The following is a 25662-nucleotide window of genomic DNA, read 5'->3' as shown; positions in this document are numbered from 1 at the left end:
CCCCCCCCCCCTTTTTTTTTTCAATTTACTAGTTTTCATTTTTTTTTTTTTTTTTTCTATTCCAAATTGAATTTCCCGGCCCTTTTCTTCCCAGCGTTCAAATCACCAGCAAATTATCCGTATATATTTGAAAAGAAGCCCCCTTTGGCTTGGCATCGCGGTGCGATGTGGTGTGAATCAAGTCCGAATGCTTGCATAAATTCCCAGCCCAACTTTTTTTTTTTCTTTTTTATTATTACGTGGTCTATACATTTTCTTCCTTTTTTTTTTTTCTCTCTCTCTCTCTCTCTTTACTCTGCAACAAATTTTGAATGCCAATGTCATTCCGTTCTCTCGCCTTTTCTCTCACTTGTCTGCACAACCCTCTGAATAAAAAAAAAAAAAACAAACCCACACCAAAAAAAAAAAAAAAAAAAAAAAAGGCGTATATCGTAAACCAGCATATAGTCCACACCACCAAATGCAACCACTACCTTTACCACTGGCACAAGGCAACGGTGAATGCACTTTTCGCTGTGCCATTTGATGATGATGATGACCAAGGTTGTTTTTCTAAATCAAAATCATTTGCGTGTAAAGTACCGAAAACGGAGCGCCATACAAGTCGGAGCCGACTAGACCCAACTAGACCCGAATCGAAAAGAAAAAAAAAATAGGGAATAACATATCATCTGTTTGATATTATAATACCAGCAGCCCAGCATCAACATCCTATACTGGCAGCTTATTTTGGAACTAAACCTTTATCCGTGGGGGGTTAGAATAAAAAGAGACACACGGGCGAAGCCCCTCGCAGCGAAGGCGGCCTTCCATCTTTTTTTTTTTTTTTTTTTTTTTCTTTCCTTCTCTCTCTCCTTTTTTTTTTTTTTTTTGATTGATATCAATAGGTAGGTATTTTTACAGTTGATGATAAGAGTGCTGTGCCTGTCGTTAAATTTGGAATCTCCGCATAGCGTAGTAGTAGCTGTATATATATATATATATATATATGTATATAGTAACGCATTGTGCGCAGAGTGTACACCTGAGCGGATTTTCGTACAAGGAAACGGGAACCTGAACTAAACAGATGTCCGTTTAACAAAAAAAAAAACATATATACTGTATATATAATAATAAAAGCATTCAAACGAAATTAACAATGCCGATTTTTCTTCTTGGGGGTTTTCTTGTTTCTAAGTTTTCTCTTTCGCACTGTTATAGCAAATGAGCGCGGGTATCAGATTCCAGTCCTTCCGGGCGCACGGGACTGATCTCCATGAACGGCAAAACAGCCACACACCGCGTTTTTCGTCATAATTGTCGAAGACATTCTACGAATACACGCACGGACACGAACGGCAAAAGTCCCGAGAGAAATTTTGATGGGCAGGAAAACCACAAGAAAGTCGTTCATTAAAAAAGATCAACAAAAACTTTGTTTCTTTCTCTCTCTGTGCCGTTCCTCGGACTAAAAAAACACACGAGATTGAAACGTCATCCAAATGGCGGCCGACCACCCAAAACCCTCGCACACACACACACACACACACGGTAGGCACCGACATTACATGCCACTAGACAACGATTGTTACACAACCTGTGCACCCCCCTCTTGTCTCAAAAAAGAATCGAGAAAAAAGGTCGACATCACGCCGCTGATCAGGCCATTTGTAGGATAGTTTAAACAGCCCGCCAAAGCGTAAAGCGCCCATGGTCATGTAAAAGATTTTTTTTTTTTTTTTTAGACAGCCCAGCTCGGCCATATGCGTATGTTAGGTCGGCTATCATATTAAGATGGACCATTTTCTTCAACGTTTCAGCAGAGAGTAGCACACGGGCAACAAAAAGGGAACGTCTCTTCTTATAGACGTTATAATAAAAAAGAAAAAGAAAAGGGAAAACCTCTGCCGTTTGGTACCTTCTATTTTTACCAGGTGCTTCATGTGTTTTTCTTATAGAGATGCGCAGTCCGCCTCTTCAATGCCATTTTACACACGCATCAACGTCCCAGTTTTTCCAGATGTAAATGCTGTCAATGTCTTGTTTTGTCTACTCCATTATCAAGTTTATTGCTGAAATATTGACGTCAATGGGTCTAATCAGAGAGAGCCAGCCACCAACGGCCACAACCGAAAAGCTTTTTCTTTCATTTTTTTTTTTTTTTTTTTATCTCCTCTCTTCTTCTTAACAGCGTCTGGTTGCGAGGTACTCTCTTTTGCCGCCCTTCGAACTAATTGCAGGGCCTTCAAAAAAGAATAAGAAATAAAAATAAAAGAGGAAAAGAGAAAAAAAAAAAAAAAGAATTACCTTATTTTAATACGTTGTGTAGGAAAAGACAAGAGATGAAGTAAGGAACAGTAGGTACCCGTTTCGGACTGGCGCGTTCGGCATAGGTCGTAAGGTAGGTGGGCCTCTTCGCATCTATAACTGTGTAACAATACACGTTGTATAGTTAGCGTCAAACTCTCTTTTGTTTAATGCCCGTTCACTTGCACGTAGTCCCCCTTTCAAATTGCTGGAGCGCGAACCTATACTACTCCGGCGGCAGTCAAACGTTGTGTTGCAACTTCGTTCCGACTTCTGTACCCAATTTCTTTTCTTTTTTTTTCTTTTTTTTTTTTTTTTTGGTTTAAATGGTCATTCACCAGTGAATATCCTTGCAGGTTATGGCCGTTCCTTTTTTCATGGGGCTTAAACTTCAATCTTGTTGGTTAAAATTATATAGCCAAGATACACTACTTATTTCTTCGTTCTTCGTGAAAAACCCATTCGTTTTCTATCGACCACACGCGAAATACTATAACAAATATCGCCCGTATTGCTGGCTATAATTCTTATGTTTAGAAAAAGACTGAAAGAAGAAGTTCATTCATTTGATCCTTGTCTCTCAGCACTAACGAAATTTTTATTGGCGATATCCGGGACTTAGAACTCCAATTTTACATCGATCAATCAAAAAGCGAAATTCGCGTGTGCACATCCAGCAGCTTTTCGCGATCAACGATAAGGGTCTCTTCGGCAAATAATACGGGATGTTTTTTTTGTTTTTTTAGAGGTTCAAGAAAGAATTTGAAATCCGAAATTTTCCACACTCAACAGAACATTTCTCTCTTTTCGCCCTCTGAGTTTTTGACGAATCATTTTTTAAAAACATTCCTGCCAAAAGAATAGAAAAAAAAAAAAAAAGAGCCTTTAAAAAAATTGAATAGAAATGAAAAAGAAAGTTCTTTTTTTTTTCTTTTTCTGTAGGAAGAACTGGCGCACAAGTTGGCAGCTCAGTTCGTGAGCGAGGAAAGTTATCAGTTCAAGATGGCATTTTATTATATTTGTGGTAGTAAAAATGAAAATGTCCAAGACATTCCCGCCAAAGGATAGCAAACAGAAAACGGGTTTCCCTATGGCGAATGGCCAGTAGCGTTTAGCCATCAGATCACATACCGCCTCACGTGAACGAACGATCGCCACGAAGTCAACCTTTTCTATCCGCAGACAGGATCGATATGTGATGGATTTCTTTCTTCTTATCGAGAGCATTTTCGGTTCAACTTTCTGATGTCGAACGATGGCAAAAAGATGCCATTCATTTTCTATTTTGAAGAAACTGGGCTGAAACGTCGTGGACGTAAAAAGAAAAAAAAAAAAAAAAAGACTGTAAACACGTCGTGTCATCATCGAAACGTAATCTTTTTTTTTTTTTTTGTATTATTGCGCCAAACGAGAAAAAGAGAGAGGTCATCATTTTTGCGGCAGGGAAGAAGAAGAAGAGTGACAACGAAAAACATTAAAAAAAAAAAAAAAAAAAAAAAGGAAAACGCCATCATCATTAATACTGGATTGCTTTTGTCAGCTGAAAAGAAAGAAAAAGAACGACAAAAAAAAAAGTGGGAGAAAAAAGCTTTTTACTTCCAACCATCCAATTATTTAGATTCAAAAAGAGTTGAAGATAACACAAAGGCAAAATCTCTATGATGTAAATCGCATTAAATATAATCAGTACTTTGTGAGGATTTTGTTCTTCTTTCATAGAGGGACTAGTGAACCTTTCTTTTTTTTTTCAGGGTTGATCTCGTTATAAAAGACAAATTGATCTCGATAAAAAAAAAAAAGCAAACAAAAACAAACTTGAACGTCTCGTTCCAATCAGGTGCCATTCGATGGGACACCGAAACAAAAAGCTATCGCACAACGCTATTTGCAAACACAACCAAAACGTACAAATGTAAAAAGGGGCGGGATGTAGCACGTAACAATATATATAAAAAAAAGTGGCAAATAACAACAACAACAAGAAGACAACCGATATCGAAATTGAACAAATGTGGCATTTCAAATTCGGAGACAACTCTCAAACTTTAACGAACTAATCATAACAAAAAAAAAACAAAAACAAAGTATAATTTGTTTGACAATAAATATAGATCGTTTTTAACTCTCTATCATAGTTATTTCATTTCCTATTAGTATTTTTTTTTTAATCTATTTCTTTCAACAAAAAAAAAAGGGGGAGGGTGGGACGATTAATAAGACTATTAGCAGATTAATTAATTTTTTTAGAATAAACATACATGTCACTGTAATGGACACGAATAAAAAAACAAAACAAGGGCCTAACGTAGGCCTTTCCTACCGACGAGCAAACGAATGCATCAGTGCCTCGTAAGAAGCTCAGCCAATGCACCGATATAAGTTTGGGCCATTTGAAGCGTTTCGAATTTGGACAGCTTGCGGTCGCTGCCCAGCGAGGGCACGACCTCTCGAAGCCTCTCGAAAGCGTCGTTGAGACTGTTCATTCGTCGTCGCTCGCGTGCGTTGGCGGCCAATCGGCGTTTCTTGACCACTTCGACGGTCGGCACTTTGGTTGAACGACGACGGCTTCCGCTTCCGCCGCTACTGTTGCTCCCTCCGCTGTTATTGCTTCCATTCGAATTGTTTTTAGGCGTCCGAGGCGTCCGCGTTTTGCGTTGTCTTTTCTGCTCAGTCGGCTGTCTTGTCCGTCCGTCGTTCATGGCCTCAGTTGACGGACTGGCAGAAGATTCCAGTCCTGCCGGATTCGATTCCATCGTGGCTTCCGATTCGCCATCATCCGTCCACATAGACGAAGCTCCGAACTCGCCAGTGTTCGATTCTTCCTGATCGGTAATCACGGACGCGCTGTACTTGCCATCGGAAGCCACAACGGACGCCGGACCTTCCATTCCGAGCAGGCAATAATCGACGGATCCAACTGGAGTGCTACTGGAAGGTCCAAGAGCGGCAACAACAACAGGACGATGCGAATGAGGCAGTTGATCGCTACCGGGCCGCAATTCGGTCAGTAGCCGCGGCGATGAACTGGGTGACCTTAGACTTGCCCACGACTGAGCCGAGACGGGACTCTGGCAATTTGGATCGTCGTAAGAGGCCGAGCTATTGTTGTTGTTGTTGTTGTTATGACCGCCATTGTTGGCGCTGTTAATCGCGCTAGTGTTGTGGCGGACGCCCTCCTCGGCTGTAAAACCCGTCGAGTGGTGGTAAACGTCGTGAACGACGTAGGCGGCCGGTGCATAATATCCATGAGCGTCCGTGTTGCCCATTAGATCACTGGAGCCGAACTGAGAATACATTTCTAAAGACATTTCGAATTGTTCCTTTTTGTTTTGTTTTTTATCTTCTCGCTAAGTTTTCTTTCTTCTTTTGCCGTTCTTTTCAAATATCTTTTATTTTCAGTTCTTTTCAATTCAAAGAGTTTTGAAAAAAAAAAAAAAAAAAAAAAAAAAAAAGAAGAGCACTCGGATTCAATTAAAAACACTAAAGATCTTCATGACCGGTTGTCTTGTTGGCAGGCGATTAGAAATTCATGTGAACGAGAGCCAAGTGCCTTTTTCTTTTTTGAACTGCCTGAAACTCAAAACAATTTTGAAGGAAATAAACCGCTTCTTCTTGTTGCTGTTGTAATAATGCGTTAAGTGCGTAGATGGTTTCCTATCTCTCGCAGTGGAGTGACGAGAGCGTGTTACTGCACCGACTGCTGACGGTGTACTGGATGAACGGTGGGAGGGCCAGCTAGGCTTATAGTTTATAGTTACCTGCTTCTGGGCGAGGAGAAGAAGAAAACAACCCCTTAAAGAAAAGAAAAATATGGAGGAAAAAAAAAAAACCTTCTGTATAGCATATCTATCCCATCCCCCCACTCATTCTATAGCCTCCTCCTCCTTCCTTATATCCCTTATTTTTTTTTTTTCTTTCTTTCTTTCTTGTTCCTCCTTTTTTTCGACTATACGTGTACTGCGGGCAAACCGCACCGAACACACTGGCGTTCACTCACGCAAGCTATATGGAATAAAAAAAAAAAAACCAGAGAGAGAGAGAGTTTGCCTGCACACACAAAAGCTGACTGATTGAGGGGGAGGAGACGCAATGGCAACAAGTTGGCCTGGCTTGTTTTTTTTTTTTTCTTTTAGACGGACCGCGGCTTACGTGCGGAGGATCTATCATCTGAAAGCAAAAATAGGGAGTGATGAAGATCAAAAAGTGGGGAAGCAATAAAGTGCCCAGTCAGGATCATCATTCGCCACACTCTGTCCGTCGATAATGGAAAGCAAGTTCATTCGTTTTTATGGGCCTTTATTTTGTTTTCTCGAGGGCAACTTGTTTTATCCAATAGTTTATACGCCCATTTTTTTTTTCTAATGCAACAAATTTCATCATTTTTTTTTTTTATTGTTCTATCTGAAATGGAAAGTGTCTTTGGATGTACATCCTTTGGCATTACAACTTTCTTTAAGAAACATAATGCGAGATGATTCGAGTTGTTTTTTGCTGTTCAAATATCATCTAAAATGTTTAAATCCGTTCTGCTTTGCACCAACTGAACTTCAGTTAACTCGAAATGAATTTCACTTCCTTTCGCCGTTTCATTCAGAGGAAAAAAAAAAAGAAAGAAAGAGAATGAACGATTAACCTGTGTGAGAGACTCTAACGCGCCAACTAGCCGCCAACCCGAGCGGATTAATTGAATGCCCGAAAAATTGACGTAATGTGGGAATGTGTGTACAGTATGTGAATGGCTATAAGAACACGCGTCGCCCAGCTGCCACGCGGCTCCGTGGATGGTGATTTACACGCAACAAGTCTACCGAGTGTAAATAGGTAACACAATTGCAGTAGAGTACGCCGAGTTACATGGCCGTGCTGGCCAAGGAAAACCGAGCAACATCATTTGTTCAACTATACTCTTGCTCGTTGCATATACAATAGTTATTAGACTTCACGATTTTATTTTCGTATTTTTTCCTACATAAATCTCTTGCCCAACGTTTTTTGTTTTTCCCCATATAAAAATAAAAAGAGACTCAAAACCAAGGGTCATCCAGCCAAAAAAGAAAACAATATTTTTTTTTTTTTGTTCCTAAGACGTCATTTTTGTTTGCAATTTTGTACCATCGTCACTGACCAAAACAAAACAAACCAAAAAATGCCATGTGTAACGAAGACAATAAAGAGGACTTTTCTCACATCCGCCAATCAAATAACGAGCAGGACGCACTTGGGGGCTTGTCTCAGAGTGATGGAAATCATCTCAACAATCAGGAGACAGTAGAAAGCAATTATTTGCTATATTACACGATATGCTTTTTATTTTATTTTACAACGCAAACGTATACACGTTTATTCAAAACTGTATACGTGTAGCAACGATATAGCGTCTATGCATTAGCAGATTCGGTTTTCATGTTTGTTGCTCTTCGTCGCTATTGCGAAAAGTAGCCTGCGCCAAAAACGAAACTGCAGACTGACAAGGTTGTCAATCGAGCTTTTACGTGTCCTGTTATTATTTTTGCGGGAGCAGTTATCTTTCCTCCTCACGGGTTGCCGTCTGAAACGATCGGCGGCGGTTGGCGTAACGCTCCGCTGACTCGCATGGACTTGCGTCCTACAAAAAAATGTCCTTTTCCATGGGTTGCCCAGAAGAGAAGGAGTGTTACCCCCGCCCTCCCCCCCCCCCCCTCATGCAATAAAATAAGGGGAGATGCCAAAGACGCGATAGAAACTAGCAAAAGCCAATATAGATACAAGCACTGATGGTTCGCAGATGAATTGTTAATGTCGTGGCGGTTTACCGTCGACTGGCTTATTTTTTTTTTACGCCATCACATGTACCGGATAAAAACAATGCGTACGTGTTCGTTAAAAGTGGAGTAAGACTATTGTTTGCGTAGATCGCACGAATGATAATGATATACTGTTTCCTTTTCAGGGGGGTCTCTCGATACGGCGACAATACTAATCGAAATGTATCAATATCAATGAGAATAAATTTCCGAAAGCACGCTAACTGACGGAAGACGATTGCGGATAGAATGCTGTTTAGTTTTATCACGAAGGTAAGCATTCCTCGAGTATAAAAGTTCAAACAGCAGGGTGAAAAGGCAAGAAGGAAAAGCCAAAGACATCGTAAAACTAGTCTACATACCCATCAGCCAATCGGCATTGACTACGCGGAAAATTGAACTGGCCGCCCAGCGCGCGTGCGTGCGCACAGTCGTCATGTGAGACCCGCATTATCAAATAGCACAGCAGTCGACATCATCATCATGATTTCTCGGTGGCTGTTCCAGCGGCATTTCAAAAAAAAATACCCCGCGTTTATGCTTTAATAATGTTGACTACCTTCCAGCCAGTGCTATGCGCATCGACGCCGGTAATTTCACACTATATCCTAGAAGGTACACGAGTCACGAACGGGATTCTGTTGCTACTTAAACTGATTTCGCGTAACGACTGACACCCGCAAGGCCATCGTCGCTTGTATCGTGATTCGTGAATTTTTATTTTTCTTTCTCGTGCGTACATAAAGATCGTGGGCCATTGACATGTCGATTGTATAAGGCCCTTGATTCGTGTGAAACGTTTTTCGTTGGGGGCTCAACATTTCGTGCTGTATTTACGACTCCTTTCCAATATCTAGCGGTCAGTGGTTGCTATGCTATATCGTTAAGCTATACGTATGATTTTGAAAGCACTTTCATCTGCTGAGCAGTGCGGCGTAGGATGTACCGCATGTTATTGAAGGCCCATTTAAAAAAAAAAAAAAAAAAAAAAAAAAGAAATAAGTTCAACTGAACCAACTTCCGTGGCACGATGAGTTTGCATGCACCAGCAGATTGGGAGACAGCTGTTGTCGACGTACTCATTGCACCGACACTTTGGCTTCTTCGTTCCAGCAATAACAAAACATCAACAAAAAGTATACTCTCGATTGAGTGCTGCGGTAAAAATGGCCTTTGCTTTCTAGTCAACTTCTCCATCGGTTAAATATGGCAAGTTCAATCGGTCCGTTCAAGCAATCAGGCCAGTGGGCAGACGGTGGATGGAACGTGGGGATCGCTTTGCTTTTCGGTGGATGACGAGCGAATGGTACACCTACAGGGGACTGTAAATAAACAACAATTTCATGTCGCACGCACTCAACTTTATGGCGTCACACTCAACACCGAAGCTCATGTAGTTTCTATATTTACACTGAATGCTTTTTCTGTACACTCTATAGTTTCAGATAATTTCTTTTCTATGTGTGTGTTGTTTTGGCTCAGTCGCAAACCTTTTTGGCTTTCGTATACAACGTCCAACTGCTGTTGTGTATGACTTGTATAAAAATAGCAAACGTACCGAACGGTGCGCTATAGCCTCGATTAAAAAGCTCGTAGGCCACTGCAAGAAACGTAAAGTAATAGAACGACAGCAGCAATTTGATGAGCGTAGAAAAAAACAAAAACATAACGATTACTCTGCCCGGGAATGGCGGCTATATGCCACGCTGTGCAATCAGTCAAGATGATAAGTTCTTTGTAATCTTCGGCGGCTTTTCGGGATTTGTTCTCCACCCACACGTTTCCACTCTCTAAACAAGAATTAAGTTAAGACAAAAATAAAAAAAAAAAAAACACAAACACCGAAAAACTCGGACAATTTGTCCATCGGTGGGTGGATGGGTGCAAGTGGGGGAGTAAAGAATAATGCATATAAGCTTGGGAAATGCTGCACAGCCAGAGTACCTTTCTTTTTTTTTTTATTTTATTGCCCGACTGGTGAAACAAAAGAGACTCGGAAAACGGTATCTGTCCGCCCGTCGGGCCATCCCAGAAGTGATCGTAAAACAAAAGAATGAAAGAGAGAGAGAGAGAGAGAGAGAGAGAAAAAGGAAAACTAAAACGAGTTTTAGGCGCGGGAAAGATTTTTTTTTTTTTTTTTTTTTTGCTTCACGATGATGTAAGGATACCATCGGACGCCCCCTGCCAGTAGTAGTAGCCACTTTTGCAGATATTGCGCGACGGCTCGACCGCCAAACTCGAAGAAAAAAAAGTCCTAACGATATGTACACACGAATAATGACTGGAGCGGTACTCGTAAGTCGTATCGTCTGGAGAAATTTCCAGCCCAGGACAGAACCCATTAGCACTCAAGTTTTAGAGCACGTTCAGCTGTCGTCGCTACGATTCTCTGAAAAACTTGCGTGCGGTGAAAATGTTAAACAAAATAAAATAAATGAAAAGAAAAAAAAAAAAGGGAAGCGAAAAAACTTAGGTACACACACTTCATTCCGGATCACATCTGGAGTCAGTGCGCACAGTATTCTGGCTCTGATTAAAGGCAAATTATTGTTGGGTTCCAGTCAATTTTCCTTAAAAAAAAGGAAACATGTCAAAAAACCCAAGATTTAAAAAAAAAAAAAAAACGAAGGAAAGGTTTGAAGTATTTTACGTTATGAATCGAAATCTGTCAGAACGCTTGACAGGCTCAATAAAAGTGATTCATAACGTTCGTAAAATAACAGAATAGCGGCAGCTTGAACCATCGAGAGATCACATGCTGACAGGCACAACATGATCACAGCTGACGTAGTGGATGGTCACGACAAAAGAATTTCTTATTTTTCTTTACTTTTTCGCTGCAAATTTTCATTTTCGGCCAGGCAGACAAGGTCCTCTAAAGTCTCAAATCTATTGGTTTTTCTTTCTAGATTGTTGAGTAACCGTCAGCTGATGCGTGCCACAGCATTTTCTAAATTCACAGATAGAAAAACAAGGGAAAGAGAGGGAAAAAAAAAGGTCCAAAGTGATTTTCTTTTTCGAGTGAGAGAACCCGAGGTATTAAAATATGACGCGAGATCGCATCCTATTGATAAGCGGTTGACCGTTAAAACTTTGTTGTCACAAGAGCTCACGTGCCGCTGCAATAAGTTCGGTTTTCGGGTTCGGGTTGATCAGCGTGTGATAAGGTTACAACATCCAATGATCAGTCATAAGATCTGGCGTTCATGCTGTTCTCAAAATTTAATGTGACATCTTTTTTCTTTTTTGTTAACGCTCTTAAGCGTATATTAAGTAGTTTCAACTAGATTAGAGAAAGAAGATTTCAGGCTAAGTGTTACAATACAAATCACTTAAGATTCCGAGTGCCGAAAATTCCCGCTTTTCTTACAAATCTATGAAGTTTCAACTGCGTCTTTCAGTGGAGTACGAATGAGATTTGAAAGAGATAGCCATCTCTCACCTACTGCCTGACTTATGGTAGAACAATGTCTCCCTTTGGGATTGGACCGGAAACCTCTGTTAGCCGTAATTGCAAAATACTTTAACACTTAAAACAATTTTCACGTAAAAATAAAGTCGATTTCCGTGACCTCGTTTAATTTTGAATCAACATGTTTTTAACTATATTTAAAATTTATCGAAAAATGAAAAAGCGGTAAAGCCGAATGAAAGTGGTTTTAGACTATAACTACTTTGAATTGAAATAACTAAAGAAAAAGGCCACATTTACGTCTAAATAAACTAAATATTCGTGATTCCCGTTCAATTTCGAATCGAAATCATGTATTTCAAACGATATCTAAATTTTAGCCAAAAATGGAAAAGTGAGAAGGCATATATACCTTCTCACTTTTATCAAAACCAGCAAAAAATCCGAAATCTCTTGGAATACGCTGAAAATCACACAATATACCCTGAATTTAATGCTGATTCAGAAAATATGATTAGTTTTTTCGTCATATCGACTACATTTGAAATATACCGAATAAATGTGATTTAGCATACTAGCGCTGGAACGTGCTAGCGCAACAAATGTTAACCCGTTTTTCAAATCTTTATTTGAAAAACCGTCACTTTCACGTAAAAATAAATTCGATATTCGTGATTCTTCATCTATTCTAAATCGAATTCATATATTTTTAACTATATTTCGTAGTTGGCCAAAAAATGAAAAAAAGTCGGGCTTATTATTTTGTCGGGCTTATTTTGTTACGGCCGACTTTTTCGTGAAAAAAACCGACTTTAAAATTTTTACTTTGATTTTGATTTTGAAGCAAGACTAATGTTTTAGTAAAATAATTTATCAAATAATTGAAATAAATGTTAAACCGGAGAAGTGTTTGCCTAATAAGAGTGTATCAAATTCCGTACAAACGTATGTTATCCCAACAACTTTTTCGTGTGTTTTCTACATTTTTTTTTTAAACTATAAGCCTGGCGTAAAAATAAACTTGATTTTTGTGACCCTCGTTTCATTTTGAATTAAAACCGTGGATTTTCATGTATGTTTTGGATTTAACGAAAAATGAAAAAGTGAGGAGGCTATATATAAAAATGAAATTCTTTAAAAATCATACAGTATACTCCAAATTTAATGCTGATTCAGAAAAAACGAAAAAACTAGACGTTTTTTCGTCAAATCAATTGCTTTTGAAATAGACCGAATAAATATGATGTAGCGCCCTAGCGCTGGAACATGCTAGCGCGACATCTTTGTTAACCCGTTTTCTGAAAAACCGCAAGTTTCACGTAAAAATAAAGTCAATATTCGTGATCCTCGTTAAATTTTGAATCGAAATGAGGTAGTTTCAACCAAATGTAATTTTTAGCCAAAAATGAAAAAGTGGGAAGGCTTATAGCCTTCTCACTTTTGTCAAAATCAGCAGAAAACAAAATCTCTTGAAATTCGTTGAAAATCTCACATTATACTCAAAATTTACTGCTGGTTTCCCCAATATGGTTCGTTTTTTCGTCAAATAAGCCGTTTTTGAAGTATACCCAATAAATGTGCTGTAGCACGCCAGCGCTGCATCTGGCTTGTACCCGGAATTAAGCCCGACATTTTTTAAGCTCGACTTTTTGCTAAACAAGTCGGAAATGAAACGGATTTAAAATAGTTTTCAAACCCGTTCGTCACGCCATCTAGACTTTTGTCTGAAAATTCACGCACTGTTTGAAGATACGGTATTCAAACGAATTCTGTGCGGGTAAGTAGCTAGTATAGGTATAAAAAAACGCTTGATTGATCATACATCCATATATTTCGATAACCGATTTTATCTGGATTCCACCCCTACCCTTTATAAAATATGTTGAATTCCATAGCTTGCGTTGATTCGTCATGTTCCACAAACTCTTCACGGGAACGAATTGCATCTTACATCATGATCTCCCATGGATGCTATCAGTTATGTCACGATTTCAACTTCATTGGCTTTTCGAGAGTTATTCTGAGTATAGTATATTATCTAACTTCCTGAACGTTACGCTTGATTAATCCGCACCGGTTGCTTTACTGATTCAATAGTATGTAAAACTTGAGTTTGTGCAGTCAACGTCAAAGTTTGCGTAGTCAAAGAAAACATTGTTTGGAGTCGATGGTACCAACTGCTTCGAAGTCATGCTGTTTAAAGGCATGTAATCACACCATCGAATATGTTAGCATTCATTCAAGTTCATGTATTTCAATTCAGCCAGCAGGCTTGGGTAAATAGTGCGCGGTGGCATGGGCATTGATTCAATGTACAGCATGGGTCATCGCCACGTACAATAATTCGACAGATATTCACAGATATCAAATCGAAAAAAATAGGTAAGCAAAAAACATTCATTCTAAACATTTCACGATGTTCAAACATGAGTGGAAATGCTAACGCACGAGGGATGCGTTCATATCTTGCCCATTTCGGATAAACCCATCAACATGTTGCGAACTTGATCTGAGCTCGCGGACGGATATTGCCCATCTTCAAAAGATTCCTCTTCCTCGAAAGACTGCTTCATTCTCTTTTTAAACCTAAAGTAAACCAAAAATATATTCACGTAGTGAAAAACATTTATATTTCTCTATAGCATTACGCCGGGCTTTCACTATTATTATCAGGGTTGCAGCACAGTGCAAGCTTCTTTTCCAAAGCTTTGATTGTATCACGGTGAGGTAGTTGGACGTTCCGCACCATTACACGGATTTCTACAAGAAGTAAATAAAAGCCATTCAGACAAACAGCGAAACTCGGTTTTGGCACAGGCATGGAAAACGAAAATAAATCAGAAACTAAATAAAACTTAAGTTAAATTTGAAATTCCATTCACAAGCCCAACATAAAGTAAAAATTCTTACTTTTCACGGCTTCTATGAGATTTAATAAACGCTTTTGATCTTCCGAAAAAAGAATTTTTGTAATGTATTCATCCACATTTTCTTTCGACGTACTCGCTGAGTGAATAATTGCTGCAAGAGATATTTGAGATGGGGAGTAGATCAGTATAGCATCAGTATAAAAAACTTGTTCGAGAAATTCATCGATTCCTGGCCGCAATCTCTCAGGATCACTGAAGGTTGGGAAACGTGTCTTCATGTCAATCATCAAACCTTCAAGTCTATGAAGTTTTAGATTAAATGGATGTGAATGAAAGGAATTGCAATGAAAACACTTACGGTCGGAATGGATTGTGAACAGTCAGTTGATAGTCAAGTTGTTGCATTAGAAGTAGTTCATTATTCAAAATGATGGTTGCAGCCTTTTCTCTGTCTCCTTTTAAATTTCCAACAAACTGATCCATGGAAACATTGAACTCTTCAACTTTGCAGGCCAAGTAAACACAGGTAACACTGTAAAACTAGGTCAGCAGTGACAAAAAAAATTACATAAATCACCAACTACTTACAGGATTTCTTTTGGTGGGTAGTCCATCACAGAGTTATTCACATAAAAACGTTTGAGGTAGTGTAAGGCTGTTCCTATGACGTAGCGGGGCATGGGGGGATGGAATTTTCTGCAGAAGTCCCTCAGCTGGTATTCATAACTCATAATCAAACTTTTTTCCTCGACAACATTCAAGAAATGTGTTTCTCGCTCTGCAACCTGTTAATCAAAAGACGATGATAGCCTTGGCATCTGCTGAAAATACAAACCACTTACTGTCATGTGTCTCCCTCTACTGGAAATGTATTTAATGTTTGCACTAAGTCTGGCATTTGAAACATCAGTTTCATCTTTAAACATCCAAAAATGCCTTTGGGTGCTTGTTGCAAACATACTGAACTTTTCCAAATGTTAGACACCATGCGCAAAATCAATATGATTCTTTCTTTTTCGAAAATTTAGACACTAGATCGTTTAGTCTGCTATGACGCTTTGTTGCCAAGACAATCGTTAAGATGGCCCTTCCAGACTAATTGGCAATTGGCGCAACGTTTTTGAATATTCGTCGAAAACATTGCATTCTGAAATGTTAGTTTATTGCAAGAATATAGAAATAAATTGTTCAAATTGAAACTGTGGTTGTTTAAATTAGGCTAGTATATTGAATTTGAAAGTGCATTCCAGGCTAAAGTCGCGGTAATTTTGAAATCTGTTCAAACCCTATATCCAGCACAAGAGCTTGAGATAGAAACAAATCTGGGATTTAAAAAAAAAGTAGTTCTAACAAGTGATGCACTGTGATGGGAAAGTGAAACATGGCAAAAGTGTGTGTCAATTGCACTCGCAATGTGTGGTCATTTCCGAAAACTGTCGCCCATCAGTTTAATGGTAGCTACCAGTCTGTCCTGGTCCAAAGCCGCCAAATCCGCTGCCACCGGAACCTAAAAAATAGTATTAGAACATTAAAAAATAAATCCTGACATTAACAAGCTATATAAGCTAAGTTGGGAAACAAAGGTGGGATCATTACCACCGCCAGCTGTGGGGTTGTAACCTTTTCCTGCTGTAAGAGCTTGGCCTAGATAGGAATAAGTTGTGTTAGATTCTCAAAATTTTGGCATGAAAAAAATTTTTGTTGTTGTTGTTGCTTACCAATTCCGACAGTTCCAATGCCAGTGAACTGACCGTAGGCGCCAATGGCTCCGGCAACGGTGCTAAAAAAGGTGTAAGGGGATAAAAGTATCGGTAATTTTAAACTTTTAATGTTTGCAGTAATCAGATGTGGTATTACCCAGCTCCATAGCCTCCTAGACCATTCTGGAATCCAGTGGAAAAGATTTCGTTAAAGGTGTTACTTCCATATCCAACAAGAGGAGTACCGGCTTGCACTGCACAAGCCAAGCAAAGAACGACAGCCTGAACGAACAGAAAATTCTCTTAGTCACCGCAGTTAATTTGATTAAAAATTATTTAGTAGTGTATTAATTAATAGATTTGAAGAATACTTACAAGGCAAACGATTGTGGTATTCCTGGCAACCATAATGAAGATTGTGTATCTCGAATTGCAAGTGAGCACTGAATAATGATAGACCCAATTTGCAGAACGTTTAAATAGAGTTTCATTCGTTTGCATCCAGTAGACGGTAAACTGATTCAAGGCATAGCACTTTCCCCCATTTGCTTTGTTACACAACGACTACAGCATACCCACCAGTAAGGTGGGAGAAAGCGCAATCGGTAATTCAAAAAGATATCGCGGAAAACTTAGCAGATCATCTGATTCCTATTTCTTATTTAATTAGGCATTGTTTGATTTACAGAGATTTGTTCCAATTTTCATTGATAAAACGAAAGTTTGTTTTCGAATTGAATAGCAGCTCAGTCTACGGATTTCCATTTTTAAATTTTCAGGCGAGCAGGCATAGGTTGCTTGCTAAAAAGGCGAACGATTTCCCTTTCCGATTTCCAATTGACCGCAATTCAAACACTGCTACGTACCATAGTGTTGCTTGTCATACTGTCTATGCATAATAGAATAGATTTGACAGGCTATTTTCATTTGCTAAGTAAAGCGTCACAATAGAGAACAAAACAGCTAGTTTGTATTCAATATCGCTTGCGTTTAATGAGGTTAGTATTTCACCCCGTTTGTTGCACGGTAAGAACCTATTGTCAAAAGAAATGTGATATACTGTACTTTACAACTGTAAAAATTAGGGGTTATCACCAACTGCTGTCTCTTTTTTAATATAGCAACATATTAAACCATATAAAAATAAATGGCGCACTGCCATTTTCCATGCGTGTAAATTGCGTCCAGGTGCCATTTTGGTAGCACGTCAACGTGCCACATACTTACTATGCTTGTAATATTCAATTTAACATCTGACTAGTCTGTAAAAAAATTATCCATTGTATACATAGTCAAAAAAGTTTACCTAAACCCCATCCTATACGTCCGAAACAGTTGTAAGCTACAAACAATAAGTATATGACTATAGGCCTGTTAAGTGGACCTTTGGAGTGTCTGACTCTTTGCTATCACAAATGAAAATGTGGTTGAAAACCCCGTACGATCTTTCCAACCAATCTTCATATACAGGGGACCTCTTGACGCACGGGCGTACATTTCATAGCGGATTTTGTGACCGTTGCAACGGCCCAGTCGATTACGATCTTTTCAATGCAAAGTTCACAAAAATGCAACTTGGGCAGTATCACACAGGAGACTACATAAACGTTATAGCAAGGACGGACAAGCAGATGTGGGTAATCTTTTTCTCTTTTTTCTTTTGTGGTTGGTTTTATTTATCGATTATGATTGAGGGAAAGGGAAAGAGCCTAGATTCGATTTCATTTGGCAGGGGAGCGGTCGATATATACAGACAAGCAGCGCTGTTGGCTCACATGTTCTGCTCTCCATATTTTTCCGTTTCTTTTCCCCATGCAACTACTCTGACGTTGACGTGGGTACACATTTTTCTCTCGCAACTTCGCACACCTGTACAGGTGTGCCGAATAATATTGATTCTGCGCAACGTTCAGTCTTTCGTCAACGATGACGACTGGTTCCAAAAGCCAATGCGTTAGATTTGACGAGTATCGATCTAGTGTTTTTAAACGTTCGTAATCGACGGCAAAAACAGAAAAAGCTATTCATTTGGAGTTTTAAAAATGGTAAGTGGAATTCAATTAAGCGGAAAACCACTCGTGATAGGATAAGGGAGAGTAGCAAACTGGCCATCCCTAGTCAAAGCATTCTCTCTCGGTTGGGGGTATAATAGGTCTTTTTAATCGTGAATACAAAAGAACGGTCAAAACGACTGTCAATGTGTTTTTGTAACGGGTGAAAAGGGGGAGAAATAGAGAGGTTGGAGAGGCCGCTGAAAAGGGAGGAGGTTGAAAGGGGCAGGTGTTTGGCCGGAATGAACCATATAGAGATGCCTAAAACTGATGTGGGCTACATCGCGCGCGGTATTGTACAGAGAGTGGAGGGAAAAGGACAGAAGCAGGGGGATGAGTAATGCACACTTGCACGGACCCTCAAACTGCCACCACACATCTGTGGGCTCTCTGTCGTACATGTATTGCATTATTGGCGGCTCCAGTACATCACTCTCTCCTGTGAAAAACGATTCCGCCTTCATTTTAGTTGGCAGCATTGAGAGACAACGTGGCACATTCTGCTTTCGGTGGTTCTGTCGAACAGTTCTCCATGTGCTCTCGTTTCCTCTTAATCGCTTTGCAAAGAGTTAATCTGGCCGCTTATTTCACAGGTGAGATGCGTGGAAAAAGCAAACGAAGAATATTCTTTTGGTTACGAGGTCGCTAAGTAGTAGTGCCGCAGGTAATGACTGTTAAATTTACATATTACCTGGACAAGGCTACTTAATGTTCCCTTAGCCCCATACAACTTGAATTAAAAATATTGAATTACTTGGCCACTATTGACTAATAGGATGAAAAATTTAAGAATTTTCATAACCTGTTTTTATTCAGCAGTTAATTTTTCTTTACCCTAAAATATCAAAATAATCTTGAACTCCTGTTTTGTACTTTGCAGTAGACCTCCGAGATCCGGACGCAAAATACAATGAATAATTAAATTTCAATTATAATTCAAGAACTGTGACGTTGTCTCTTAGACCAAAGGTTCAGTTTCTCTCATCAGCCAATCCAAGGCTTCCTTTTTACCCATTTTTGTAGCAGCGGAGCAACTTTATCACGACACTGGGTATGGTATTGGTCGATGTAAGCAACCTGAAAAAGAAGAACGGTTTCATTAATACTATGGAATTGTACGAACGTAAGGTGATTTATGCCTCTTCTTTTGTCAACATCTCCGTGATAATCCTACGAAAAATAAACGACTTTGGCTTTAAAGACATTGATAAAGCGTAGAAGCAAAGGTTACATTTTTTTCTGGATCGGTACAAAGGTCAGGTTTTCAAAAGTGCAAAATTTGCGATCTTTGAAATTGTTTTCGGGATTAGCTGGCACGATTTTGACCAAATTCTCGATGCGGATACCGAAGTCTCCATCTTGATAAAATCCCGGTTCATTCGAAAGCACCATGTTTTCGCTCAATCCCTGTCAGGTAAAATGATTTATTGTCACTATTGAAGAAGTTTCTCCAAATCGGACAAAAAACAAAGCAGTACACGCAAATAAATAAACATACCGGGTCATCGGGGTAAACTCTCCAAGAAATCCCCATTGGGCCTTCATGAACGCAGAGGTAGTGGCCCACTCCGTGACTCGTGCCATGAAGATAATCGAGACCGACGTCCCACAATGCCTTGCGTGCCAAAACGTCTAAAACGTTGCCCTGTTAAAGTCGCTTAAATTATTAAGAGAAATTTTGCTTTTGTTTTTAATGTATACAAACATCCGCAAGTTTACTTTAATTTTGGATGGGAAAAGGCAAGTGGCCAGATTCGTTTGACCTTTCAGGACGCGGGTGAAGCATTGGCGTTCGAAATGTGTTGGCACACCAAAATGAACTGTGCGAGTCACATCGGTTGTTCCATCCTTGTACTGGCCACCCGAATCGCAAAGATAAATTTCGCGGTTCGTGATAGGGCGATCCGTATCGGGACTTGGTTTATAGTGGATTATGGCGGCATTGGAACCAGAGGAGCTTATCGTATCAAAACTCAACCCGACGAAATCGGTTTGCTCAGCACGAAATCCAGCAAGTTTGTCAGCCGCAGATATTTCCGTAACTGGTCGTTGGGATTCGACTTCTTTTTCCAACCAAGCAAAGAAACAACAAAGGGCAGCTGCGTCTTTGATATGTGCATTTTCCATGCCTGGATTCGCATTAATAAAAAAAAATTGGTCGGTAGTAATGATTGAAATCATCAATTCTCAAATGCATAATACCTGCCATTTCTACTGGATTCTTGATTGCTTTCATAAAAACAACAGGCGACACATCGCCGCAAAGCAATTCTTCGGGAACTAGATTGGAAAATGCAACTGCACTTTTATCGCTTATCCAGACCTTTTTTGGTTGTTGTGGAATCTGACGCCGAATTCACAAAAAAAAAGCGAAAAGCAAACAAAACAAGTGAGACGTGTTTCTAGGTATGATTACTAATATATGTACTTCGGCGGCCAAAAAACCGTCAACATCCTCACACGGATGTAGAACAGCCAACACAGTGTCGGTGGTTGGGGAAGATGTATGTTCTTTCATTTCGACATCAGCCTTCAGATTTAAATGCTCTTTCACCGCAGATGTCACTTTAGATGGATCGACAAACAAATGAATTTCTCCATTCGTTTTGACCAGTACCCACGAGAAGAATACGGGATTGTATTGGATGTCGGTGCCACGTAAGTTTAGCAACCCTAAATAAATAAAAGTAGACCAACCATTATGCTTCAGTTATCAGATACATTTACTTTTACGTACAAGCAATATCGTCCAGAGCCGTTAGCAGCAGCAGGGAACAGTTTTTGGTACCCATCTCTTTAATGACATCTTTAACTTTGTCCTGCCATGATTTACCTGGAGAACAATAACAAAACCATTAAAAAATGATCAAGGTTTGTTTATGAAGCGTTAGTTAAAACCAATCCTACCAGTGTATTTTATTGCTAGAGGTTGAATAACGTGAGATGGACGTGAAGGCTTCTCATCCCAAATGGCGTCTACGATATTCCGTTCCACTGGAACTAGGATATGGCCAGAAGATTTCAAAGTTTTGGATAGAGGAGTCCATTGGTCTTTAGAAAACAGTCTTGGATCCACACCAACTCTTGATCCCACTGGTAATGTCTTAGCAAGCCAAGCTCCTTGAGTTGGAGTAGTGGGTATACCTTGAGAAATTAACAAAATAGAAAATGCATAAAATAAAAAAAATAATTTAAAAAAAGACATAAACAGTACCTTCTTTCATAAGTGTCCAATTTGAATCTAACTGTTTTTCAGCCTGATTGAAATAACGTCCATCAGTCCACAGACATGCCTCCGTTTCAGTAATGACAGCAGTGCCGGCTGAACCAGTAAATCCAGAGACAAAAGCTCTGCGTTGGTCACTGTCAGCTATATACTCATTCTAAAAAAAATAAGAAAACATTTTTGAAAAAATCATATAGCTATTTTGGAGATTTTAAAACATATGCAACATGACAGAAAAGAGGTATTATCCCACCTGATGTGCATCTCCAGAAGGTACTATGTAAGCTTGAATAGCTTCTGTTACGACAGAAGTATCTTTCATTAAACTGCGAAGACGTGTCAGTATCTGGGTCGTATTTCTAGTCGCCATAATTTGTAGGTTTGCAGTTACTAATGATCACTAACCAAATGACCTGATCTAGGAAATCAATATTTCAAGTATACCACAGTCGGTCTAATTCGATAGAGGAAAGCTATATCAATTAATCAAGCATACCTTTGAACCGTCGAAAGTAACACGGTCAAAGAGATAGATATCGGGTGAAAACAACTATCAGGTGAGAACCAATTGAAATCGGCGCAAAACATCATCTCTGGCGCCCCTGGTGTCTATAGTCGAATACATAAATTGATAAATGTCAAAATTTGATTTCCGTTAATTCTATTTTTGATTTTTAGAAATATCATACTTACCAGATTTAACGAGTTCCAGATATGCAAATATTCTATATTCCTACGTATAATTCATTGAAATTAATTGTTTTAATGTTTAGTAAGTTTGTGGTTCCTGCTTATTCTATTCAGCGTCAGCACACAGCAGACGAAAGCAATTTCATGAATTTTCTGCCGACGCTCGTGTCAGCGTGTATTTTTCGTTTGATTCGTTTTTGATAAACCGAAGTTCCGGTAATTCAATTGAAGTTATTGTTTTACCAGTGAACTACTGAAACAAAATCTACTGTTTTGCCAAGTTTCTTTTCATCAAGAGAACTTCTGGGGAATAAAATGATCATTCCTATTCGCTGTTTTACTTGTGGAAAAGTAATCGGAAACAAATGGGAAACCTATCTTGGTTTATTGCAAGCCGAATATACCGAAGGGTAACTACTTTGTCGTCTTTTTCACAAGTCCTAGAATAAAAAGAGAAACGTGCTGCTATGACTTGAAGTAACAGTTGTTTAATGAGAATGAATGCCAAACGAAACATACAAAAAAGTCTATAACAAACAGCACAAGTGAAAATTGTAAATTAATAATAAAATAATGAAACTATCTTTTATACTTTCAATCAAGTGTTATAATTGCCAACTATGATTTAAGTGATCTGTTAAAATTCTCTGTTGTGTGTTTCCAGTGATGCCCTTGATGCCCTTGGCCTAAAGAGATATTGTTGCAGAAGAATGTTGCTGGGCCATGTGGATTTGATTGAAAAACTGCTGAACTATGCTCCACTAGAAAAGTAACAGGTCTTTGGCATGGTTTTAATATGTCATTCAGCCAACTGACTGATAGCATAATTCCACTCCAACTTTTGATGTGAATACAGAACATTTCTCTAATTAATAATCTGTTATGTAAATAGTTTATCTTTCCTCAATAGTAGCTCAGATTTGGTGGAGCTAGTATTAGCCAGTTAGTAATCCTAGGCAATCTAAAGTGGCCATGAATCGCGGGGCTGTTGTATTTCATTCTATTTTCGTGAAATTGATTTGCTGAGATTGACTTTTAATTAACCATATGATACCAGTCGGTCTGTGTCATGGTTTTTTGCTCTACTATCGTGCGAGCTCCGATACCCAGCATAAGGCTCCCAAGTCACCGCGGTGCGTCTTATTTTAAGAATAGAACCGATTGCGCCGTTGCTTCTGAAACCCCCTTCTTTCTCAACTCGGCGTCCAAGTTTCTTTGCAGTAACAGTCGTGTTCCAGCTGCTGCTGCTTCTCTTCTACTTACGCAAAGAGCTGTTGCTTGCTAGTGTGAAAGTGACGGTGCTTGCATCTACGATTTGTTAACCCGTTGTAGGAATAAGTTTATCGTAAACAGAAGCACCGTTATTTATTCCACTGACTTACGTTTCTCTACACTACTGTGCTTCGCTGTTCGTGATTAGTCTTAAAGTGAGTGAAGAAAGCAAATTGCTAATTCAATCTCCGATTGGAGTTTGATTTCACAATAGGCCACCTTTGATTCTTGCCGTATAAACAGTCACCGTCTATTTCTGTATGAGATTTGGAATTGATGTAGAGGTTACTGATGGTGTATATACAGTCTAGCTTTGGTTTCTTTTAAGCGTTAAGTTACAAGAATCGTTGAACCACTATACTTTCATTCAAAATTTTGTTCGTACTTTAAACATTTTGCAGAAGTGGCCGTCAAAGTTTGGCGAGATCCAATTGTCTAGTTTGTGACACGATTCTGATACCCAACGTCAATATTGAAATAATGATTCAGTACCATATCAGCAGATTGCTTTCGCTTATCAATAATTCTGAAATGATTCAGTATTGACAGGGATGTTGTAATACTCTGAAACTTAGAAGGTGTTCCCAAATTGGGCAGTCACTCTTCGCAAAACTTTGGTCTGGCACGCATCGATCACGTTTCTATGCTTGTCGGAGACATTTGATAAACAAATTTTGTGTTTTAAATCTTTTAACTGAAGACCAGTACTTCACGTCTGTTCAAGCAGGAGAAATTTTGGTGAAAATTCGGAAAGCGTTATAGCGTGATACTCGCGTGATATTTTGGGAAGACGCGAGAGTCGTGAAACTTAGAGAGGACTGCCGGGAGGAAAAAACTGGTAACGCATCATCAGACTGTCAGACCTGGTCAGATGAAATGGCTTGCCAAGAGTTTAGAAAAGAGGTAGACGCCGTTTTCCCGGAGCACATATCACGGCTACATCGCGGTGCTGCCGACGGAACTTCGGGTCGGCGCAACCAGCGGAGATTTCTGTATCGGGAGGCACAGCCATCAGCCGGAGCTATTGGGCGTTATCGAACACAGCCCGTCACCTTCGATGAGATCAAGGTATATCCATGCTTTCTTTTTCCCTGAAGTTTTGTTCTAGTTGAGTACCGGCCTGTATTTGTTACTTCCTTTATGTGACACGTAGTCTAAATAACCACACAGTTAAGAGAGAAAAGAAGATTTAAAAAAACAAAACAAAAAACAAGCATACTAAATTAAGAACTTGCGGAGGCCGCTCTACAGCTGCTTTATCATCCAGCTGGTGATCAACCCTGTCGCGGTGCTGAGTACTATGATTGGTGGACGCTACTGACGTCTTAAACACATAAACGGAAGCAAGCGAAAGGAATGCTCTCCTCGTTTTGTCATTCGTCACCTTTTAGATTAAATCAGGTTTTCTTCCATCAAAAATAGTATCAACCTGCTAAATGCCAGGCAAGCAGACCGTGATTCATTTCATCTTCTTACTGACTCGGTGGAGGAGGTAACGATGATTGATAACCTGAACAGTTTCCAAGTTTACCGGAGTTGAGTCATACAATACATGGCGACGTCTTTTGGTTCCGCGTCTTTTACCCTCGTGCAAGGTTTAGAAATACGGTAGAGGTCAATCTTGGCCAGCAGCTTCTATTTTGGTTTTCCATTTGTCTTTCCGCTTTTTAGCCGATTAATGTCTAGATTCAATGCCATCTAGTAGGATGCTTTACAAGCTAACTTCAAATAATAAATATCTTACACAGTTTTTTCTTTCTGCTTTTCAAGGAAGTAGATGAAGAAGTTCTGAACGAAGAGGTACTTCCAGATGACAGCGCTGCAACGGTTGCTCAATCAGAAGAGGACTTAATGCAGCAAAAATTCCAAAAATTGAGATTACGTCGTCGAGGCTCGCATCGCACTGCTCGTCGACCTCTTCTCCGACCATCCAATAGTCATGATGAATCAGAATTTGACTGCAGTTCTTATGCTTCTCTACCACAGTCAACTGGCACTGACCAAACTCATTAACCACTTTTGTCTTCCACCTAAGATGACAATTAATGAAATATACGAATTCGTCGACACATCTATGTTGAGTTGAAATCAAAATCAGGCTCCCTTCATCGTTTTTCATTTCTCATGGAAGCCTTTTTTAAATAGCGTTCTATTCACTTATGGCTGTGCTCGTTCTGGTAAAAAACATCTTACATGACCCCAGCATTCGCATTCGCCAGTCATTAATAAACCGTGTTACTTAATTGGCTGTACCTTTTTTTAAAGAATCAAAAACGTTATTGCTCCTACATCCGAATGCTTACATGGCAAAAAAGGCAGCATAATGTCAAAATAAATAATTATGCCTCTAAAACTGAGTGAGGTAGCTG

At 39.4% G+C, this 25662-nt stretch overlaps 5 protein-coding genes and 1 long non-coding RNA gene across 10 annotated transcripts; 1 reads left to right on the top strand and 5 right to left on the bottom strand.

Annotated features, from left to right (window-relative positions):
- Nucleotides 1–4470: 4470 nt before the first annotated feature.
- Nucleotides 4471–5994, bottom strand: LOC130698595 (protein atonal-like). The gene has a single exon (XM_057521270.2). It carries the CDS (start codon nt 5595–5597, stop codon nt 4629–4631), a length of 969 nt encoding a protein of 322 aa, XP_057377253.1. The 5' UTR covers nt 5598–5994; the 3' UTR covers nt 4471–4628.
- A 7718-nt stretch (nt 5995–13712) lies between these two features.
- Nucleotides 13713–15381, bottom strand: LOC130698594 (cyclin-H-like). Its single transcript, XM_057521268.2, has 6 exons — nt 15197–15381; nt 14943–15139; nt 14713–14886; nt 14395–14654; nt 14133–14244; nt 13713–14070 (listed from the first exon to the last, which is right to left on the bottom strand). The coding sequence occupies exons 1-6, from the start codon at nt 15311–15313 to the stop codon at nt 13944–13946; spliced, it is 987 nt and encodes a 328-aa protein (XP_057377251.1). The 5' UTR covers nt 15314–15381; the 3' UTR covers nt 13713–13943.
- A 178-nt stretch (nt 15382–15559) lies between these two features.
- Nucleotides 15560–16559, bottom strand: LOC130698603 (spidroin-1-like). Its single transcript, XM_057521280.1, has 5 exons — nt 16430–16559; nt 16212–16336; nt 16073–16134; nt 15951–15998; nt 15560–15861 (listed from the first exon to the last, which is right to left on the bottom strand). The coding sequence occupies exons 1-5, from the start codon at nt 16553–16555 to the stop codon at nt 15803–15805; spliced, it is 420 nt and encodes a 139-aa protein (XP_057377263.1). The 5' UTR covers nt 16556–16559; the 3' UTR covers nt 15560–15802.
- Nucleotides 16560–18895: 2336 nt separating this feature from the next.
- Nucleotides 18896–21951, bottom strand: LOC130698589 (xaa-Pro aminopeptidase 1-like). Of its 2 annotated transcripts, XM_057521262.2 has the most exons (12): nt 21828–21951; nt 21585–21749; nt 21320–21488; nt 21013–21249; nt 20843–20938; nt 20534–20778; nt 20308–20449; nt 19825–20234; nt 19604–19750; nt 19337–19512; nt 19245–19275; nt 18896–19182 (listed from the first exon to the last, which is right to left on the bottom strand). In XM_057521262.2, exons 2-12 carry the CDS (start codon nt 21699–21701, stop codon nt 19090–19092), a joined length of 1863 nt encoding a protein of 620 aa, XP_057377245.1. In that variant the 5' UTR covers nt 21702–21749; nt 21828–21951; the 3' UTR covers nt 18896–19089. The 2 variants fall into 2 exon arrangements, with proteins under 2 accessions (XP_057377245.1, XP_057377246.1); XM_057521263.2 differs by lacking the exon at nt 21828–21951 and having other exon boundaries at nt 21585–21821.
- Nucleotides 21952–22999: 1048 nt separating this feature from the next.
- On the top strand, nt 23000–25536 carry LOC130698602 (uncharacterized). Of its 4 annotated transcripts, none has more exons than XM_059494723.1 (3): nt 23000–23448; nt 24018–24361; nt 25064–25536. In XM_059494723.1, exons 2-3 carry the CDS (start codon nt 24170–24172, stop codon nt 25304–25306), a joined length of 435 nt encoding a protein of 144 aa, XP_059350706.1. In that variant the 5' UTR covers nt 23000–23448; nt 24018–24169; the 3' UTR covers nt 25307–25536. The 4 variants fall into 4 exon arrangements, with proteins under 4 accessions (XP_059350706.1, XP_057377262.1, XP_057377261.1 ...); XM_057521279.2 differs by having other exon boundaries at nt 23999–24361; XM_057521278.2 differs by having other exon boundaries at nt 23001–23448; nt 24021–24361.
- Nucleotides 23829–25175, bottom strand: LOC130698606 (uncharacterized). Its single transcript, XR_009420728.1, has 2 exons — nt 25038–25175; nt 23829–24975 (listed from the first exon to the last, which is right to left on the bottom strand). It is a non-coding gene; the product is annotated as an uncharacterized LOC130698606 (long non-coding RNA).
- Nucleotides 25537–25662: the final 126 nt, after the last annotated feature.

The sequence above is a fragment of the Daphnia carinata genome, chromosome 3 (genome assembly GCF_022539665.2).
Source record: "Daphnia carinata strain CSIRO-1 chromosome 3, CSIRO_AGI_Dcar_HiC_V3, whole genome shotgun sequence".
Taxonomy (NCBI): domain Eukaryota; kingdom Metazoa; phylum Arthropoda; class Branchiopoda; order Diplostraca; family Daphniidae; genus Daphnia; species Daphnia carinata.
The sequence above is the reverse complement of the archived record's forward strand: the minus strand, read 5'-3'. Positions and strand labels throughout refer to the sequence as shown.

What these genes read in the sequence shown, in the direction of transcription:
- LOC130698603 (XM_057521280.1), bottom strand. Translation starts at nt 16,555, where the DNA reads ATGCAAACGAATGAAACTCTATTTAAACGTTCTGCAAATTGGGTCTAT. An exon ending in ATACCACAATCGTTTGCCTT is followed by an intron (nt 16,337 to 16,429) that starts GTAAGTATTCTT and finishes CTGTTCGTTCAG; the next exon opens with GCTGTCGTTCTTTGCTTGGC. An exon ending in CTAGGAGGCTATGGAGCTGG is followed by an intron (nt 16,135 to 16,211) that starts GTAATACCACAT and finishes CACCTTTTTTAG; the next exon opens with CACCGTTGCCGGAGCCATTG.
- LOC130698595 (XM_057521270.2), bottom strand. Translation starts at nt 5,597, where the DNA reads ATGTCTTTAGAAATGTATTCTCAGTTCGGCTCCAGTGATCTAATGGGC.
- LOC130698589 (XM_057521262.2), bottom strand. Translation starts at nt 21,701, where the DNA reads ATGGCGACTAGAAATACGACCCAGATACTGACACGTCTTCGCAGTTTA. An exon ending in CTTCTGGAGATGCACATCAG is followed by an intron (nt 21,489 to 21,584) that starts GTGGGATAATAC and finishes TATTTTTTTTAG; the next exon opens with AATGAGTATATAGCTGACAG. An exon ending in GGCTCTGGACGATATTGCTT is followed by an intron (nt 20,779 to 20,842) that starts GTACGTAAAAGT and finishes TTATTTATTTAG; the next exon opens with GGTTGCTAAACTTACGTGGC.
- LOC130698594 (XM_057521268.2), bottom strand. Translation starts at nt 15,313, where the DNA reads ATGTTTGCAACAAGCACCCAAAGGCATTTTTGGATGTTTAAAGATGAA. An exon ending in GTAGAGGGAGACACATGACA is followed by an intron (nt 15,140 to 15,196) that starts GTAAGTGGTTTG and finishes TTTGATTAACAG; the next exon opens with GTTGCAGAGCGAGAAACACA. An exon ending in GTTCACAATCCATTCCGACC is followed by an intron (nt 14,655 to 14,712) that starts GTAAGTGTTTTC and finishes AAAACTTCATAG; the next exon opens with ACTTGAAGGTTTGATGATTG.
- LOC130698602 (XM_059494723.1), top strand. Translation starts at nt 24,170, where the DNA reads ATGGCTTGCCAAGAGTTTAGAAAAGAGGTAGACGCCGTTTTCCCGGAG. An exon ending in TCACCTTCGATGAGATCAAG is followed by an intron (nt 24,362 to 25,063) that starts GTATATCCATGC and finishes CTGCTTTTCAAG; the next exon opens with GAAGTAGATGAAGAAGTTCT.